General features: G+C 64.4%; 1 protein-coding gene and 1 long non-coding RNA gene across 6 annotated transcripts in view; one reads left to right on the top strand and one right to left on the bottom strand.

The window, feature by feature from the left end:
* SBNO2 (strawberry notch homolog 2) overlaps positions 1-18,852 on the top strand; it is a 56,552-nt gene that overhangs the window by 3,457 nt on the left and 34,243 nt on the right. For 2 of the 5 annotated variants that reach the window (XM_070622217.1, XM_070622221.1), the window contains exons 1-2: positions 243-376; positions 14,191-14,382. In XM_070622217.1, coding sequence (XP_070478318.1) covers positions 14,263-14,382 — 120 coding nt within the window. In that variant the 5' untranslated portion in view covers positions 243-376; positions 14,191-14,262. Of the gene's footprint in view, positions 1-242; positions 377-10,941; positions 10,961-14,190; positions 14,383-18,852 lie in introns of those variants that run through there. The other 3 variants (XM_070622218.1, XM_070622222.1, XM_070622219.1) reach the window with 2 other exon arrangements.
* LOC139083747 (uncharacterized) lies at positions 14,653-15,261 on the bottom strand. Its single transcript, XR_011540648.1, has 2 exons — positions 15,072-15,261; positions 14,653-14,866 (listed from the first exon to the last, which is right to left on the bottom strand). It is a non-coding gene; the product is annotated as an uncharacterized lncRNA (long non-coding RNA).

Genomic DNA, 18,852 nt, shown 5'->3' with positions numbered 1-18,852 from the left:
TGCAGGTGGGACTTGTTCGATTCTACCCTCATGTTGCAGAGGAGGAAACTGAGGCTCGCCATGGTAAACCGCGGGCCAGGGTCCCAACAGGACAGGCGGGCGGGGGATCCGAACCCGGGGCCGGCAGAGTGCGAGCCCCTCTCAAGGAGCAGGGGCCTCAAGGCGCCCAGGGACCAAGGCCGACCTGGGAGGCCCCGCCCCGCCATGACCACGCCCACCATAGACCACGCCCACTAGAGGCCCCGCCCACGGCATGACCGGAAGTGCGCGGGGCCCCCAAGATGGCGCCCGAAACCCGGAAGTGAGCGCGTCCGCGGCGAAGCTCGTAGAAACGGAGGCGCCGCGGGCTCCGCGCCCCGCCGGACCCGGGTCAGAGGTGAGGCGCGCGCGGCCCGACCCCCGCCCCGACCCCGACGCCCCCGCCCCTCGCGGCCGCGCTCCCGGCCCGCGCGGCCCTGGCTCCTCCGGCCGCCCGCGCCCCGGGCCGGGGGTTCCGGGGTCCGGGGTTTCCCGCCCGCCTCGGCGACCCCGACCGCGCGCTCCGCCGTGAACCCTGACCCCGACCCCCTTCTCCGCCGTGAATCCCGACCCCGCCCTGCGTCTTGAACCCTGACCCCGCCCTCCTCGGTGACCCCCCAACCCCGCTCTCGGCCGGGAACTCTGACCCCGCCCTCCGCAGCGACCCTGATCCTGCTCTCCGCCGTGAACCCCTACCCCGCTCTTCGCCGAACCCTGACCTCGCCCTCCTCGGTGACCCCCGACACCGCTCTCCGCCGAGAGCTCTGACTCCGCCTTCTGCCACGACCCCCGACCCCGCTCTCCACCGTGAACCCTGACCCCGCCCTCCGCCGCGACCCCCAACCTGCCCTTCTCTGTGCCCCTCCACCTCGCTCATCGCTGATTCCTGACCCCTCCCTTCTTGGTGACTCCTATCCTGCGCTGTGTGGTGACCCCTGAACTTTACTTCTTTGATGACCCTTGGCCCCGCACTTCTCGGTGACCCTCCAGCATCTTATGACCCCCTGGAACTACCCCCTCCGGGATTCCCTGACCCATCCCTTCTTGTGACCCTCAGCCCCGTGCGCTTCGGTGACCCCAGCCTATCCCTTTCAGGGGGGGACCCCTCATCTCCCTTATCTTGGTGGCCCCTGACCCCGGGCTCCCTGGGGATTCCTGCCTGGTCCTCCTCAGTGTCCCCCCTCCCAGGACCCCTCTTTTCCTGGCTCCTTAGCCCGAGCAGCGCTGCAGGAGGGGCAGACACTCCTGTTCCCCCGCTGCGGGTGGGGTCCCTGGCCCTTGGGGTAGGGGCCTTGCTGGTATTAGCTGACCCCGGCAGGCGGCAGAGCTTGTTGGTGTGGGATTGTGGTCCTGAGGTGGCATTGGGACTGGCCGAAAGATGGGCCAGGGGGAGGTGGTGGGCAGGGACTCCTGCCCAGAGGTGCGAGGAGCAGCCAGTGTGGGCGGCCGAGGAGGGGCCGTGGCCAGAGAGTCATGCGGGCACTGCTGCTTCCCAGAGCCCCGAGCAGGAGGCTGGTGGACCCGAGGGATGCCGGGGCGTGGACGGCCAGACAGGGGTGCCAGGGAGGCGGTGGGGTGTCCCCCTGCGAGAGGCTGTTACCGTTCTGAGAAGGAGAAGACCCGAGTCTGTGCCGTGTGTCTGGGGTGCCCCCGGCTTCTGCTTCCTGGAACGGAATGCGCGTTGGTCCCGCTGCCTGTCCACGGCCCCACGGTCCGGGTTTGGTGTCACCTGTTTGCGTGCGATGAAGCGTGCTGGCAGCCCGGGGGGTGGTGAGCGTGTCAGGATGGGTCAGGGGGCTGGTGCTGGACTGACCTCAGCTGGGGGCCTGCTGCCAGGCAAGCTGATGGAGCCCCTGTCCCTGTGGGCGATTCTGAAAAGTTCCAAGAAAATGGGGCTGGGGCCTGGGGGCGCACGCCCCAGAGGGAAGCAAGGCCCCTCACAGGCAGGACACTCCTGGGAGGGTAGGAGGCGGCCGGTCAGTAGATGGGAAGGGCCACCAGCGCTGGACCCGACCGTGCGCTTCACTTTGCCCTGCCCTGGGTTCTGCTGGTCTGGCGCGGGCACCGTGTGGCCGGACCCCGAGAGCAGAGCAGTGGCCAAGTGCCCCGGTCTTCAAGGCTGAGACCTGGGGCCCGTTGGCCGGCCAGTCTCATCTTTTCTTCCAAACTCCCTGGATTTTCCCAGGGGAGGCCCCAGAGGTGGGCGATGGCTGCTGGGGGCTGTCTGCTCAGGAACGCTGTCCCCAGCTGGCAGTCCCTTCCAGAGTCCTTGTGAAGAACGCCGAGTGTAAAATCTGGACCGCTGGCTGGGCGGGCCGGTGAAGGGCAGGGTGGGCAGGCAGCCCGGGGGCCCCCGATGGTGATGGTGGAAGAAATGCAGACAGGCGCCCACCAGACCCCGGGGAGCCCGGCCAGCGCGGGACGCCATCCCCAGGGAGAAGCCGGTGCGGGGCCTGGGGAAAGACGCTTTTGTTTAACTCAGCCGTCTGCTCGCGCCTGCCCGGGGTGTGTGCTGGGGGACGTCTGAGCTGTGGCAGAGGGGTGGGGGAGCCCAGGTTCAGACGAGGGCCGGGTTTCCAGGGGGGCCCATGGGGGGAGAGCAGAAGAGTCACTTGGCTTTGAAGTTGGGGTGGGCGGGGCCGCAGGTGTGAGGATGGTGACCCAGGGCCACTGCCTGCCCTTGGGCCAGTCTCAGCCCCCCCAGGGGAAACCGAGGCCGGACCTCCACAGCCCATGGGCCCTGGCCCCCACTGGGGTGTCACCCGCCTGGGCTGGCCCGGCTGAGTTCCCGAGGAGTCTCAGATGCCCCTCCAGCAGGGGCCGGGCCGGAAACGCTGACCCAGCGCGGGGCTCTGGCGGGGCTCTGGCGGGTGAGCAAGCTGGGCCGGGAATAAAGAGGCAACTGTGTCCAGCCCCAGAGGCCGCCTCCCCCTCCCGGCGGCCGCCCTGATGAAGCCCTCGCAGCCGGTGCGGGCGGGAGCTGCTGTCCTGCTGGAGGGTGACGTGATCTAAACGTGGAAGCACACCGGCGAACTGACACGGCGGTGGGGAGGCAGCCCCCCACGGTGCCCGCACAGCCCTAGGGTGTGCGTGTGTCCGTGTGCAGGTGTGTGACTGTGTGCGCAAGTATGTGTTTTGTGTGCACGTGCATGTGTGTTGTGCTCATGAGCATGTGTGTTGTGCTCATGAGCATGAGTGTTTGTGTGTACACGTGTGTTTTCCATGCATGTGTTGCGTGTGCTCCTGCATCCCAGAGCGTGTGTGTGAGCATGTACATGTGTCATGTGCACATGCAGTTCGCATGGGCAGGCTTGGAGCGTCTCCGGCTGCTTTCCATGGCCGAGGGCAGTATGGTCAGACGGCGTAGCTGGAGAGCACGGTCACCAGACCCATCCTGGCCTGGCCTGTGCCCTGCTCGCCAGCCACCTCGCCATTCTGCCCATGCCCGTCCTGGTGTTGGAGGCGCCCGGCCAGCACGGTCCCCTCTCCGCCGAGTGGAGCCCTGGTGCCCTGTCCCTGGAACTGCTGTCCCCCCACCACCGTGGGCAGGTGGGTGCCGCACGTGGGACCTGAGCAGGACTTCAGTGGAAAGCCAGCCTCCCTCACCATCTGCTGGGGTGGTGGCGGCCTGCTGCCCTCCTGGGAGGCGTGGCCGCCCTGCCTCCTCGGGTGACTCGGGCGAGGGCAGGACGGCTGCTCGATGCTCAGCTCTCTCACCTGCTACTCCGGGCTTGCCGGGCGCCCTGGGAGGCAGAGCCAAGACCTACCGTTTGTTTCTATCCCACCCGGGAACAGACCTCAAACACGCGACGCTCAGGGAGAGAAGCAGGTGCAGAAGGACACACGGTGTGTGATCCCATGGACGTGAAACGTCCCGAACACGTAGATCCACAGACAGAGAGCGTGGGTGTCAGGGGCTGGGGGGGGATGGGGAGTGACGCTGATGGGGAGGGGGCTTCTCTTTGGGGTGATGGAATGTTGTGGAACCAGGTAGGGGTGATGGGTGCGCAGCTCTGTGAGTGTCCTAAAAACGGCTGCGTCGCACGCTGTACTGGGTGTGGTATACCGTGCATGAATTGTTTCTCCATAAAACAACCAAGTGTTTAAAAGACCCCAGAAAGCAGGCCTGTGCTTGCCACTCAGGTGCCTGCGTGCCGTGGCCCGGGGCGAGTGGGCATCTGGGGGTGGCCCCTGGTGTGGCCCTCGCTGCCAGTGCACACGGGGCGCTGGGCGGACCTGAGGCGTCTTCTCCCGGGCCCACAAGGAGGGCAGAGGGGGTGCCTCTCCTCTTGTTGGGGGGGGTAGATGGGACCACTCTGGGAGCCCCCCAGGTCCCAGCTTGGCCCCCCGGCAGCTGCCGTGGGCGGCCGGGCGTGTCCTGCACGAGGCGGCCTGGGGGTCTGGAGTCCTGGTGCGGGAACCTCGGCCGTGTGCAGTGCGGCGGCCGGGCCCAGCGCTGCCCTGGCCCTCCGGTCCCTTCAGTCACTGGCCGGCCCCCACAAGGCCAGGTGATGGCTGGGGGCAGTGAACCCAGTGAGTGGGCGCCCCCTGGCCCCCGTGCTCCCACTGGCCATGACTCCTCCCGGTCCACGTGCCCTCCTGCCGTGCTCCCTGGGTGTCCACAGCATGGCTGCCAGGGACCGTGCCCACCAGGGGAAGGTGTTTATGTGACCCCTGCTGTGTCCTGAGGGTGGTCCACCTCGGCGCCCTGTCCTGGGCTCCCTGTGCCTCCTGGAACATGCTCAGGCTGCTCACTCCACCGCCGCGCTCGTCTGTCGTCCATCTGTCTGACCGTCCGTTGTTCAGAGGGGGCGCTGACTCTCCTGTCGGGACCAGCCTCGTGCCCTCAGGAGCAAGCCCCCCGCGTTCCAAGGCTGCTGCATTTCAGGAGCTCACGTGCCATGTTCTGGGTGGTGGGTGACCCGCCACTGTGAGGGCTCAGGGGCCACGGGGCCGAGAGGGAGGGGCAGTGGGTGGGTGGGGGCCGGATGGCACCGACTTCCCCCGGGGGTGGCCGTGTCCGACCCTCGCCCACAGCCTGCACTCTGGTGCAGCTGAGCAGGAGGTAAACTGCGGAAAGCTTGGCCCCCGAGCTGCAGCCATGGGGTCGGGTCGGGGTGTGAGCTGTTGGCCCCCTGCCCGTGTCTCTTCCTGGGTGCTGTGGCCATGGCCTGGTCTGCATGGGGGCCTGGGGGCCTCTCAGGGCTGCTTCAGGGGGTCTGGAATGTTCTCCTCAACCAGTTTGGGGCACGGCTCTGCCCTGGACACTGGGACCGGGCGTCACTCCTCCCGCCCCAACTCGGGGGTGGGGGGGTGGTTCTGTGCTTGGCGCTGGCAGCACAGGACCAGGGAGCCTCTCCTGCCGTCACCAGGAAGCTGGTGACCTGGCTGGGGGTGTTTTGGGGGTTTCATCAGATTCTGGCCCTCCAGGAGCTTGGTCCCCTGTTTTTGGGTTAGGGCTCAGGGTGAGTGAGTCCCCAGGCAGATGTCAGGGCTTGGGGACCGCCTTTGGGGGTCCTGGTAGTAACAGGGGGGCCGGTGGCTCTGTACCCAGCTCTGTGGGAACCTGGAGGAAGGCACCTCACGTGGGGAGGACCTGGGCCGCCACCCCCAGACCCGGGCCTGCTGCTTCTCTGGAGAAGCCGGCCCGTTGGAAGCCCCGGCCACGTTCCTGCTCCCGTGCGCAGGGTGGCCGGCCTTGCTGCCCACTCATCCACTCGTGACTGTGTCCTGCCCGCATCCTGTCAGCTCAGTGACAGCTCCAGAGATGACCCCATCCCGGTCCCGGGCCCTGCGCATGTGTCACCTCACGGGGCAGAGGGGACTCTGCTGACGGGTTAAGTCGAGGCCCCTGGGACGGGGATGGCCCTACATTCCTGGGGCCGAGGGTCATCACAGGTCCTGGTCAGTGAGAGCGTCCTCTGCTGGAGGCTGGGGGCGGAGGGACCCGGAGCTCGCGGAGGCCTCATGCTGCTGCTGGCTCTGAGGGGGCAGCGTGTGTGCCCAGGACACAGACGGCCCCTAGAAGCCGAGACCCAGCCCCGGCCGACCGCCAGCTCGGAGACAGGCCCTCGGCCGTGCCCTCATCTGCAGGAGCTCAGAAGCAGATTCTCCGCAGGCTGGGCACTGAGGGCTGGCGAGCTCGCCCAGACGTCTGACCCACGGTCCGCCGGAGGGTCCAGTGCATGTTTTAAGGGGCCGAGTTTGGGGTCATTCGTCACAGCAGAGGGAGAAATGCCCCCAGGCTCTGTGGGCGGGTCTTGGGGTTCCTGCTACTGCGATTTGGGGGCCTCTGTCCTCTTCTCGGAGGTGGGCACGGGGTCCAGCCCAGCACAGGCGTTTGCATGGGTCTGTGGGGCAAGGTCGCTGTCCCCTGGGCCCAGTTCAGGGCTGGGAGGGGCCTCCCTCCTCCTGGACACTGGATGCCCTTCGGGCTCAGGCGAAGGTCCTTTGTGATGTTCTTGGCACCACGCTGGATGGCAGGAGCCCGGGGAGGGTGCTGACTGGTCAGGCCGCTCACCTGGGACTAGTGTGACCTGGCTGTGGGCAGTGCCAGCTGCTCTCCCATTCAGCGTGCTCCGAGGGGCTGTGTAGAGAGACCTGGCATACTAGCCAGCCCGAGGCACACCCAGCACCAAGCGGGGTTGGCAGCAAGTACCAGGAGGGACAGACCACCCTCAGCACGGACCCCGGACAGACCAGAGCATGTCAGTTTCAAAGGACCAGGAAGTTGGGGCCAGTGGGATTTGGCTTACGATCTGCTCAGGGGGAGAAGACCTGGGAGTGAGAGGAGATCACAAGCTCGGTGTGTCTGCAACCTTTTTAAAACCACAAATAAGCGCAAGACGTGAGCAGGCGCCTCCCCGGAGGGGGAGCCTGCAGGGAAGATGCTGAGCTGCCGTGGGAAGCCGTCGCACACCTGTTGGCCTGGGCAGAGGTTGAAAGGTGTGCCAAGAGCGAGGGCGGGCCGGCCAGTACAGCAGCCGGAACTCCATCGCTGCCCGTGGGCAGGTGGATCCGTGCCGCCACCTTGGGAAGCGTTCTGCTGTCCCCTGGAACGCTGAACTGCATCTGGGAGTTGGGGCAGCAGGGACCCACGGCCCTCTGAGACCCAGGCTCTGTGTCCCCAGCTGTGACAGAGAAGGCTGCCCATCCTGGTCCCCTTTCCCCGCTGACCAGCCTTCTCAGGGCCGCGCGGCTCTGACACGTCCTTATAAACTCGGGTGCGGCTCGCTGTAGCTGTGCTAAGTTCATTTGTCAAGCGCCTGCCTTGCTGTAGGCATCAGAGCGTCCTTCCGCCTCCCCCTGTGTGGGGCTGTCACTGCAGCTGCAGGTCTGCCGGCTGGCCGGTCTGTCCTGCAAGAGCCAACGGGTCCCCACGGCCGGCAGATGCATTAGCCGGAGAGCCGGGCAGACACGGGCGACCGAATCGGTGCCTCCAGAGTCAGCCCAAGGGTCTCCTTTTCTGCATAAACGTTTGTGTCTAGCGAATGTCGCCGCCGTCCCTCCCTCGCATCAATCGGGTCGGTTCTGCTTCCCCAGATGCAGTTTCTCCTCCCAGCCGGCCTTTCCCTCCTGCGCCCGCCTGTCCACAGTGTGGGGTGGGAGCGCTGAGGCCGCTGCATGCCTTGTCCAGCCTGGCTCCGTCCTCAGTCATGTGCCTGCTCCCCATGAGTGGCTCCTGGGGCAACAGCACCGTCCCTGGGGTGGCATGTGGGGTCACTCTGTGCACCATGTTCCTGGCTCCTACATGGTCCAGCTCTGCTGCCTCTGCTCTTGGGGGTGAGGTTGGGGTGATGGGCTGTGCAGCCACCCTCCCGCCAGGGCCTCCTCTGTCCACCGTCCGCTTACTGGTCCTCCATTTGGCCACGTGTTGACCGTGCCAGGCTGGAACCAGGGTGTCAGCCGAGCAACCCACCAGCCCGGCTGTGCAAAGGAGCTTCGGGGTGTCCCTGTCCGCTGGGCAGGGCGGCCACTTGGGCCTTGGCCTGAAGTGTCTGGGGTGTCCCCCTAGCGTGCCCAGCCCGTGACAAGGAGGGAGGGGGGCTTCGTGTCCCAGCAGGATGGAAAGTTTTGCAAGAGACCCTCTGTCACCTCATCACTTCAGACACCGTCTGGAGGAGGTGGGGGCAGGGAGGGGGGGCCCTGGGGGACCCTGGGGAGCTGTGGGGGTCCTGCAGACACCTTTCCTGCATCAAGAGCAGAACTGGAAATTCAGTCCCAGCTTTCTGCTTTCTTTTTTTTTTTTTTTTCTTTGTTGTCAAATTTCCTTGAGGTAAATTTTTTTTTTATTGAGTTATTGATAGGTTACAATCTTGTGAAATTTCAATTGTACATTAATGTTTGTCAGTCATGTTTGTAGGTGCACCACTTCACCCTTTGTGCCCACCCGCCACCCCACCTTTCCCCTGGTGTCCACTAAACTGTTCTTGGTCCATAGTTTTAAATTCCTCATATGAGTGGAGTCATACACAGATTATCTTTCTCTTGCTGGCTTATTTCACTTAACATAATTCTCTCAAGGTCCATCCATGTTATTGCAAATGGAATGATTTTGTTCTGTTTTGCAGCTGAGTAGTATTCCATTGTATATATGCACCACATCTTCTTTATCCATTCGTCTGTTGATGGGCACTTAGGTTGCTTCCACGTCTTGGCTATTGTAAACAGTGCTGCAATAAACATTGGGGTGCACAGGACTTTTGGGATTGCTCACTTCAGGCTCTTTGGATAAATACCCAGTAGTGGGATGGCTGGATCGTATGGTAGTTCTATTGTTAGTTTTTTGAGGAATCTCCATACTCCAGCTTTCTGCTTTCTTAAGTGGGGTTTCTGAGGGGGCCCACCTCGTCCTCCTTGTCCCAAACGGAGGGCTCCCCATGCCCGCCCCGCCTGGTGTCTTTGGTGTCCCAGAGCTGCTGAGTTCCAGACGCCTCTGGGGACTCTGTGGAAATCTGAGGTCACATGCTTGGTGCCAGCCTCACCCGGTCACCGGTGCTCCAGGCCCCCTAGGGGGTCACAGGAATCCAGGCCGAGGGTTGTGCTGGCTCCAGCTGGGGTTTGCCTCCCCGTCCTGTCCGAGTGTCCCGGGGCAACTGAGCACACACTGGACGCCTTAAACCACAGAGGTTCACCCTCTCCCAGCTCTGGAGGCCAGACATCTGGGATCTGGCTGGGCAGGGCTGCACCCTCTCCCTGAGCCCCAGGCTCCCTCCCGCCTCCCTCAGGCTCTGGGGGCTCCAGGGGTCCTGGGCTCGTGGCCGCCCCCCTCCAGCCCCTGCCTCTGTGGTCACAGGGCTGTCTTATTCCTGTGTGTTTGTCCAGATGTCCCTTTTATAAAGACCCCAGGCTTTGCATCAGGCCCACCCTCCCCCAGTGTGACCCCATCTTAACTGATTTCATCTGCAAAGACCGTTTCCAAATGAGGGCCCGTTCACAGGTTCCCGTGGATGTGAGTGTGGGGGTCGCCCCAGGACGCCTCTTCTGCCCGCCCGGCCCCCTCCTCCAAATCCTTGTCCCCTGGTCACTCACCAGCTGGCCTTCAGTGCCTGCCTGGCCCTTGGGCCCTAGATCTGACCCTGGCCCCCTTTGCTGCTTGTCCCCGTGCATCCCACCTGAGTGACACCCGGTCTCAGTGCTCAGTGGATGAGGAAGGGGCTCCTGAGGCTTTTGGGAAGCAGAGAGCCGCCACCTTTCCTCGGGACCCTCCCCTCCACCTTCCTTTTGGTCCTTGGGGCCAGTCCCCCCGTGGAGGTGGCCGTCCAGGGGCACGTGCCCCGTTGGGGGTCCTGGGAGAGCTGAGCCGTGCCCACGAGCCCAGGCAGGACCTCAGCGTGGGGCTGGTGCCCCCAGGACAGGCCGCTGGGTGTCACCCTAGGTTGAGCTCTGTTGGCTCGGCTCCTGGGCCGCGGCTGCCCGTCTGTCTGACCCACTGACTCCAGCACATCCCGTCTCTGCTGGGCACCTCCACCTAGGAGCCGTGGAGCTCCTCCTGAATGCCCTGCTCGTGTCCCTTCCCAGGTCTCCTGCTGGAGACAGACCCCAGGTTGGCTCTGACTGCGAGGCGAGGCGGGAGCTCCCCAGCCCTCGCCCTGCGTGGATTCTACGGACGGGCCCTCCTCCCAGACAGTCCAGGGCAGCCAAGTGGGGCCTGGCCAGGCCTCCCGTTCCACCGGGGCCTCTGCCCTAATAGCCACGCCTCCTGGGACGCCGGCCGGCCCTCGCTCCGCCTTGTCCTGGGATCCCAGGGCTGTCTGGAGCCAGTGGAGGGATGGCCGGAAGGGCTGCTGTCTTGTGCCCCGTGGGATCCAGCAGGTCCATGCTGCCCGGAGATGCGGTTCCTGGCGGGGGGGGGGGGGGGGGTGGTGGATGGGACAGTGGCCTCGTCCTGGCCTGGCAGGACATGGATGAGGAAACAAGTGGCAGGCAGGCTGCACGGCTGGCAGAGGCCAGGCAGCACGAGGTGGAGGTCCGGGCGGCTGCCTCAGAGTATGCTGGGGGCTGAGCCGACAGCTCAGTGTGGGGCGAGACTGGCGGCCTGCCCTGGGGCCCCGGCCCTGCTGAGGACCACCTGGGCAATGGCCGAGGGGCTCACAGAGGGGACGGTGGCTGCAGTCGCCTGGGTTCAGGCTCGCCCGGCTCTCCGCTGCTTCCCACGTTCCACCCCCCATCGTCCTGTCTGGGCCACTAATTCCTTGATCTTTCTCTTTTGTAATGACTCATCTGAAAACCTGAACTTGAGAGGAAATCCTCTGAACTTGAACCGCGATATTTGTGAAGCGCAGGCCCCTCCCGCGAGAGCACCCACGCTTCGCCCGTCATGCGACTCCCGTCTAAAAATACACCCGGCCGCTGCGGGGCACCGGCTCGCACCGCCACGCGGCCCAGACCTCGCTGGGGCCAGGGGTCGACCCTGGGGCGGCTGGAAGCCCCCAGGGCTGCGGTGCGTTCACACTCTCGAGCTGGGGGCGGGGGCAGGGCAGCCAGCCGAGGCCGGGAAGCAAGACGATGGGGGCAGGGGGCTGTTTGGGGGGCTGCCCCAGCACCTGGGGGGCAGGAGCAGGAAGCCTGAGGCTGTGGTGGCGCTGAGGTGTTAGAGGTGACAGGGGACCTGGGTGTCAGAGGAAGGAGAGCGCTGTAGGGGTGGCCCCTGAGGGCATGGGGATGGTGGGGGGCTCAGTGTCCTCTGCTCCTGCCCAGTGCCTGACACCCCCGCTCTCTGTAGATCTGCCTGTTCTGGATGTTTCCCGTCCATGGGGTCCCACGCCGTGTGTCCTTCCATCTCTGCTTCTCTCCCTGAGTGTCGTGTGTGCAGGTCCGTCCACGTGCAGCCGTGTCAGGGCCTCGCTCCTCTTCACGGCTGCGTCGTGCTCCAGCGTGTGGGGGGACGTGTTGATATGTTGTGTGGATCCGTCGTCCGTCGATAACCATCTGGGTTGTGTCCACCTTTCGGCCCTCGTGAGCTGTGCTGCTGTGGACGTGCGCGTGCAGGTTTTGTGTGGATTGTGCTGTCGGTCCTCCTGGGTGGACACGTAGGCGCAGAGTCGCTGGATCTGTTCTAATTCTCTGTTTATCCGTTTGAGGACCTGCCGGCTTCTCCGGCAGCTGCACCGTCCTAGGCTCCCACCCACGAGGCTCCCTCTGCCGCCTCCTGCCCCCTCAGCCTTGGTCTCAGTTTGGGTGCCGACTCGCCCTCGTCTCTCCCCTCCTCACACCTGCTCCAGGTCTGGGTCTGAATGCCCTCCCGGCTCAGAGAAGTCTCTGGGGGCCCCGGGCATGGCAGGCCTCCGCGAGTCTGTGAGAAGCGAGGCTGCACAGGCCCTGGGCCCAGCCCCTCTTCTGTCACACCTCCCGGGCCCCAGCCCCCGGGTCTCGGGCCCCTAGCCAAGTCCGGAGCCCTCCCTGCAGCTGACAAAGGCCCTTTCTCTGAAGGACTGCAGGTGACAATGCGGTGCCTGAGCTTTCTGGGGCTGCCACTGAGGACAGGTTCCCTGGGGGCTCATGGGCACGGCCCACCGCCGTTCCCGGGACAGGAGCCTGCGGGGCTCCAGGGGAGGACAGGAGGGTCTGCGCAGGCCGGAGGGACGTGGACAAGCCACGAGCCCAGGGCCAGCCTGCTGCCTGTGGGGGTCCCTCGGGCACGGCGCGCCCCAAGGACGGTCCCTGGGAGCTGCCCATGCGCCCCCTCCTGCTCGTCAGCCCACGGGCTCCGGACGGTGCTTTCCACGGGAGCAGCCCGGGGCTCCGCCGCGGCAGAGCCGAGAAGCACCGGAATGGGAAGGGGTCGGCTTTGCTCGGGGCCGTGGCTGCCGAAGGGGAAGCTGTGGCAGGAGGGGTGCCAGCGGGGTTTGACAGGGCTCCTTGGGCGGGGGACTCGTTCCGAGCGCTGGCGGCAGAGAAAGGGCAGGTGGTTGAACCTCCGAGACCAGAGCCAACCAGCCAGCGCCCGCGGCCGGCTGAGCATCCTCTGTTGAGCAGAGGTGGTTCCTGCCGCCTCCTGTCCCGGTTTCTGGGGGCGGGTGCCCCTTGGTCGCCTAGGTGGCCATGAGATTGCAGAGGCCCAGGCTCGGTGAGTGCCTGGCGAGCCTTGTTCCTGTCTCCCAAGGAACCCCTTCTCCAGATGAGCAGACTGAGGCTCAGGGGGCCGAGGTGCCTGAGTTGTCCAGCTGGTGGAAGGCCGATCAAGTTTTGACCGTCTGCCTGACCCCAGAGTCTCTATCAGGAACGGCCAAGACCCCAGATCACGGAGTGGCCATTTGTTCCTCGAGCGAGACCCTGGGTCCTTCCGCCCGCAGCCTCTGAGTCTGTGTCCCCCCAGGTCCCACCCTGCGGGAGACTGGAGGGCGCTGGCAGGAGGGCCGGGGGCCACTGGGGGTCCAGGCCTCGGTGGGCGGCAGGCGGTGGCATCCTGCCAGTGGCCTGGAGTAGAGCCGCTGCCTTCTTGAAGGGCCCGCACCCGACCGTCTGCTGCAGATCAGCCAGGGCCCCTTTCCTTTCCTGCCGTCCCGTCCCTTCCACCCAGGAGCGCGGGGTGAAGGCAGCTGCTCCCCGCCCCCGCCCCCTGCCGATTGCACAAGCCGCCCGTGCGGCCGGTGATTACTGGAAGTCCCGAGGATTTCTTCACTGGGGCTTGGCCGGGAGTGGCGGCCGCCTCCCCTTCCTGCCTCCCTCAGTGATTAACGTCCCGTGCCCGGCCACCACCCGCCCGCCAAGGAGCCAGCGCCAGCTTGGGGCCCTGCTTGTGGTGGTGGGGGCTGGGACCAGGGGGCTCAGTCACAGACCACCGGGCAGATGGAAATCGTGTGTGGCTGGGGTCAGCCCCGCGGCTTTTCCTGGGGAACGTTCTCAGTGGGGACACCGTGTGTCCTTACCCCCAACCAGGTCTGGCGGCTCTTCCCGCCTCAGCTGGGCCCCGACTGCCCCGGAAACCCTCTGGCAAGCCTCGGCTGGCTGCAGAAGGACAGGGCGACCGAGTCCGCTGTGGGGCCCCAGCTTGGAGGGGCCGGCCGCGTTGGAGTCTGCCTCCCAGCCGCAGACACCCCTGGTCGCAGGGCCAGGCACGTGGCCCCGCTGCTCACGCTGGGGGTCTCCTCCCGGGTGGTAGGAGCTTGTTTGGCGGCCCAAGTGGGGCGGTGAACATGGGGAGGGGATGTGGCGGGGCGCCTGGCCACGCTGCAGGGGCCGCTTTCGCCCCGAGGTCTGCCCTGGAAGTTCATGTTAGTTCTGCCCCGGGCACAGCTCCCTGTGGCCAGGAGCCCCGCCTGGTGGTGTTTGATGCCCAGGTGGGACATGTGGTCAGGGGTCCAGGCCCAGTGTCCCCTGGAACGATGGCAGTGGGGCCTCCCATGTGTGGGCTTGGAGCCTGGGGGCTGACTGGGTCCCACTCTGGCAGCTGAGGGACCCCCCTCCCTGGCACAGCCCCCGGGGAGAGGCTGGGAGCCAGAGGTCCCCCTAGCAGCACTGCGGACTTGGGGAGCCTCATCTCACACCCTCTCCCTGTGGGGTGGGTTGTCAGTGCGGGCGCAGGCCGGGGGGCCGCTGTCCCCACCCCACTCCCTCTGTGCAAGCCTGGCCCACCCTTCCCTCAGCCTGCTGTCCCTTGTCCCTGGGGAGGGTGCCTCACCCGTCCGGGTCGGAGGGCGCCCTCAGGACATGCCGTCTCTCTCTCTCCAGGTCATGATGCCGCCACCACGGAGCAAGAAGCCCAGATAGACGCCCCTGCGGCCCGGGTCGTGCAGCCGCCCGATGCTGGCAGTGGGGCCCGCCATGGACGGGGAGTTCCCTCAGCCCGAGCCCCCGCCGACGGGCAGCGTCCTGTACAGCCTGTCCCCCCTGCAGACCCCGCTGTGCGGATCTAGTGTCCAGGTGAGCCCCGGCCCCCCAGGGTCGGCCTTGGGGTGGCCCGCTGCCCTCGGAGACACGGCCTCCCCTCCCAGACCTTGAACGGATATCGCAGCCCCCAGCTCTGCAGGGGGACCCTCTGGGGTGGGGGGTTCTGTCAGCAGATGTGAGACACTAAGTGTCTTTGGAAAGGCCGCGACTGGCCCGGGGGAGACGCTGGGGCCTGGGCTGCTGTCTCCCCTGCAGGACGTCAAGGGCTGGGACCCCGGTGACGGGTCATAGCAGTTTCTTGTCTTTTTTCGTTTATAATAGACTTTATTTCTTACATGGTTTTAGGTTTACAGGAAAATTGCACACAAAGTTCCCACATATCCCCCAGCGTCCCCACTGTTAACCTCTTGCGTTAACGAGTGTGTAACGTTGTTGGAGAGATGAGCTGATACTGATACATTGTTGTGAGCTGAAGTCCCCAGTTGACATTCGGGTTCAGTCCTGGTGTTGGACGTTCCTTGGGTTTGGACAAATGAGTAATGAGTGACACATATCCACCATCACAGTGTCACACAGAGCAGTGTCACTGCCCTGAACACCCCCCGAGCCCTGGTCTTCATCCCCCTCCACGCCTGGGCCCCCATGGATCCACGGGTTGTTCAGTGTCTCCACAGTGTCTCCGTTTCCAGAGGGTCCTGTGGTTGGAATCGCGCATGTCTAACCTCCTCAGACCGGCTCCCTTGGCTTCCTCGTGTGCGTTGAAGGCTCCTCCGCGTCTTCCCGTGGCGTTAGGCTCGTTTCTCTGTAGCGCTGACTGACGTTCCGTTATCTGGACGGGCCAGTCCGTTTATCTGTCTCCCACTGCAGCGCATCTCGGTTGCTCCTGAGTTTTGGTGACGGCAGCGAAGTATCCTAAGGAATAAAACGAGCATAGGTGCTGGGGGCCTCCTCCCAGCACAGAGGCTAGAAGAGGCGCCATGAAGGGAAGGGTCCAGAATTCTGCAGCGAGTCAGCCTGGAGCCCTCCATTCCCCTGTAGAAACAAACAAACGGTGTTTCATGGTAGGGAGACTCGAGCTGCCGGGAAGCTGGGCGGGGAGCAGCTGGGGTGCTGGGCGCCAGAGGACAGCGTGGGGTGCTGCAGCGACGGGCTGGGGCTGCTGTGGGGTCCCCTCCTTCAGTAAAGCTATGGCTGCTCCCTCGCCTTCGGTCCTGCTGGGATGGGGGCTAGGGGGAAAGGCCAGCAGGGAGAGAGAGCGAGAAGCAAGCTTAGGTTTCGGGGGAGCCAGGAGATGGGGTGCCAGGGTCAGAAGGCCTTGAGAGCCCAACGCCCGGGACCGTCGGGAGGCGCCTGGCCCCTGATCGGAGCTTTGCAGAGGATCTGGGAGGGCGTGCTCGGACCCAGAAGCCACCCCCTGCCCGGATGTGCCCATGTGGTATCCTAATGGGATGGGGCACGGACTATGGGGTTAGAGAGGGAGCCTGGCAAATGAGGGGCGGGGAGTAGAAACGCGTTAGGACTGAAGCTACACTTGCAGCTGTAAAGCCTTGGATGATGTCCAGCGCCTCCGGCCAGGGTCCTGGACACCGCCATGTGCCCTCCAGCCTCCTCTCCCTTTCCTCTTGAAGCTGTATCCACATGTCCCCTGACCCTCCACGTCCCCCACCTCCCTCCAAGCCACCCCCTGCCCGTCCTCATGGCTGGTGCCTTCCTGTCCCCATGTGATCCTCGCCGACGCCCCCACATGGCGGCTGACACCTGGCAATAAGCGGACTCATTCCTGGGGTTCTGTTTCACCCTGTTTCGGTAGCTCAGAGCATGGGCTTGTCATTCTTAATAACCCCACAGGATTCTTTCTTTTCTGCATCCTATAATTTGCTTAATTATTTCCCTATTGTTGGGCCTTTGGGGCAGTTCCAGTTTTCTGCGGCTATAAATAGCCATGCTGAGTCTTCCTCCCCGCTCGCTCACGGATGAGTCCCCAGGGGTGTGTTTCTGAAATAGAATTCCTGGGTCAGAAGGAGCGCCGGGCGGGTGTGCAGAGGATGGAGCCGTTCCACTGGGTATCTGCTCCTGCCACATCCCCTTGATGGTGACCCAGGAAGCCAGCCGACAGCCAGGACAGCCCATGGGGACCAGAGGGACTCAGAAGCTGGACTCCAGGGAGGGACATTTGGGCCGCTGTAGGGACCCTGGTGCAAGGGAGGTGCCTGGTCGAGCCGTGACTTTGGCTCCGGCCCCCTCCAGGCAGGCGGAGCAGGCTGTGGGGCTCTCCCAGGGTGCGTGGTCTCTGCGGGCAGGACCCTCTTTACCCAGGACTCCTGGGTCTGGGCTGAATCAAGCTTAGAAAGTGGGGCCCAGGGTGGAGGATGCGGGCAGTCGAGCTGCCCCCAGAACTTCCTGTGTCACTAAGGTGGCCAGATTTAGCAAATAAAACTACAGACATCCAGTGAAATTTGAATTTCACATAAACACAAATAGTTTCCTAGTACGTGTGTCCCCTGCAATACTTGTACTGAAAGTTATTTGTCGTTTATCAGAAATTCCAATTTCAGTAAACATCCTGTGTTTTATCTGGCAGTGCTATTTTATCTGCTGCCCTAGCGGGAGTGTCGTCTTTCTACGTCAGCTTACACATGACCTGGGCAGCTTCGAGCTACCCTGCCAGGGCTACCCCTCCCTGGGACCAGGCCAGCCTCTCTGTCTCCAGGTGGAAAATCCCCAGGCAGGCTCTGATTGGCTGGCTAGGGTCAGGTGTCCATCTCTGGACCAATCGTGTTCCAGGGGCCTACCCTCTGAAGAGAAGGAACCACCCCCTCTGGCTGCAAGTAGAAAATCCCCAGGCAGGCTCTGATTGGCTGGCCAGGGTCAGGTGTCCATGTCTGGACCAATCGTGTTCCAGGGGCCTACCCTCTGAAGAGAAGGAACCACCCCCTCTGGCTGCAAGTAGGAAATCCCCAGGCAGGCTCTGATTGGCTGGCCAGGGTCAGGTGCCCATCTCTGGACCAATCATTTACTAGGGCCTGCCTTCTAAAGGTGGAGCCACCCCCTCTGGCTGCAAGTAGAAAATCCCCAGGCAGGCTCTGATTGGCTGGCCAGGGTCAGGTGTCCATGTCTGGACCAATCGTGTTCCAGGGGCCTACCCTCTGAAGAGAAGGAACCACCCCCTCTGGCTGCAAGTAGAAAATCCCCAGGCAGGCTCTGATTGGCTGGCCAGGGTCAGGTGTCCATGTCTGGACCGATCGTGTTCCAGGGGCCTACCCTCTGAAGAGAAGGAACCACCCCCTCTGGCTGCAAGTAGGAAATCCCCAGGCAGGCTCTGATTGGCTGGCCAGGGTCAGGTGCCCATCTCTGGACCAATCATTTACTAGGGCCTGCCTTCTAAAGGCGGAGCCACCCCCTCTGGCTGCAAGTAGAAAATCAACAGGCAGGCTCTGATTGGCTGGCCATGTGGTGCAGCCCATTCCCCCCATGGGGTGGGACTTGGGTGTCCTTGATTGGCATCGTCACCAGAGCTGCATGTTGGGGGAGGAGGTTGGGGGGCTGGGTAGACAAAGCCACAAGTGACCCCTGGCGTCCTACGTCCCCAGCATGAGGTCCTTGAGGACCTGGGGATCCCTGGCCTGGGGGCTCTGCAAGGGCAGTGCCAGGCCGGTCTGGGTGCAGGCGGATATGGTTGGTGAGCCAAGGACGCCCTTGGTCCTTCCTGCCCTGGAAGCCCCCCACAGCCCCCAGAAGCTGTGCCCCTTCTGGGCCCACAGTGCAGCCTGCTCCCTGGCCTGGCCTGGCGAAGGTGCTGTCCGCACTCCGAGGCCCTTTACTCTAGTTCATCCAGGAGGCCAAGCGCGGTCTGGAGTCAGAGTTCTGCTCCAGAATGTTCCGGAAGTGCCCGTGGCCTTGGGAAGGTCATGTCCCTCTCTGGGGCTGGATTTCTCTTCTCAAACAGGGTTGGAGGGGGGAAGTGACACTGGACCAGAGCCCTGGGGAGAAATGGGCGTTCCTGGGAAGACCCCACCCTGCTCTCCCCCGGCCGCTGTTGTGCTGGGAGCTGCCCTGGGCTTCCTTTCCCCCCAACTCTTTATTGTGATGTTTTTGATTTTGTAGCCTGTGCGAAAACAAAGCAGGCACGGCCGCGGCGCCTCTGCCAGGCGATAGCGTGTCCCTTGCCCCCGCCTCGCCCCTTCTTCCTCACACTGGTTCTCGGGGGCTGGACATCTGGACGCTGGTGGGCCCCTACAGGGGGCCAGGGGTGGGGCACAGTGATGGGAAGTCACAGGGGGCCCCTGCCCTCGCCGGTGAGGGAGCAGGAGGGCGCCGAGGCGGTCGGGGCCATCTGGGCTGGTTCCGGGCTCACGGTTAGGGAGTCCCGTGTAGAGGGCGAAAGCCGCGGCCTCGCCAGAGCAGGACTTGCGTGGGTTGGTGAGGGGCTGCTGGGCCAGCAGGGACAAGCAGGGCTGGTGACCGCAGCCAGCAGGCCTCTCCTCAGTGACAGGGGGGGCCTCC

Source organism: Equus przewalskii, chromosome 6 (genome assembly GCF_037783145.1).
Source record: "Equus przewalskii isolate Varuska chromosome 6, EquPr2, whole genome shotgun sequence".
NCBI classification, from domain to species: domain Eukaryota; kingdom Metazoa; phylum Chordata; class Mammalia; order Perissodactyla; family Equidae; genus Equus; species Equus przewalskii.
This window is presented reverse-complemented; position numbering and strand designations above follow the sequence as displayed.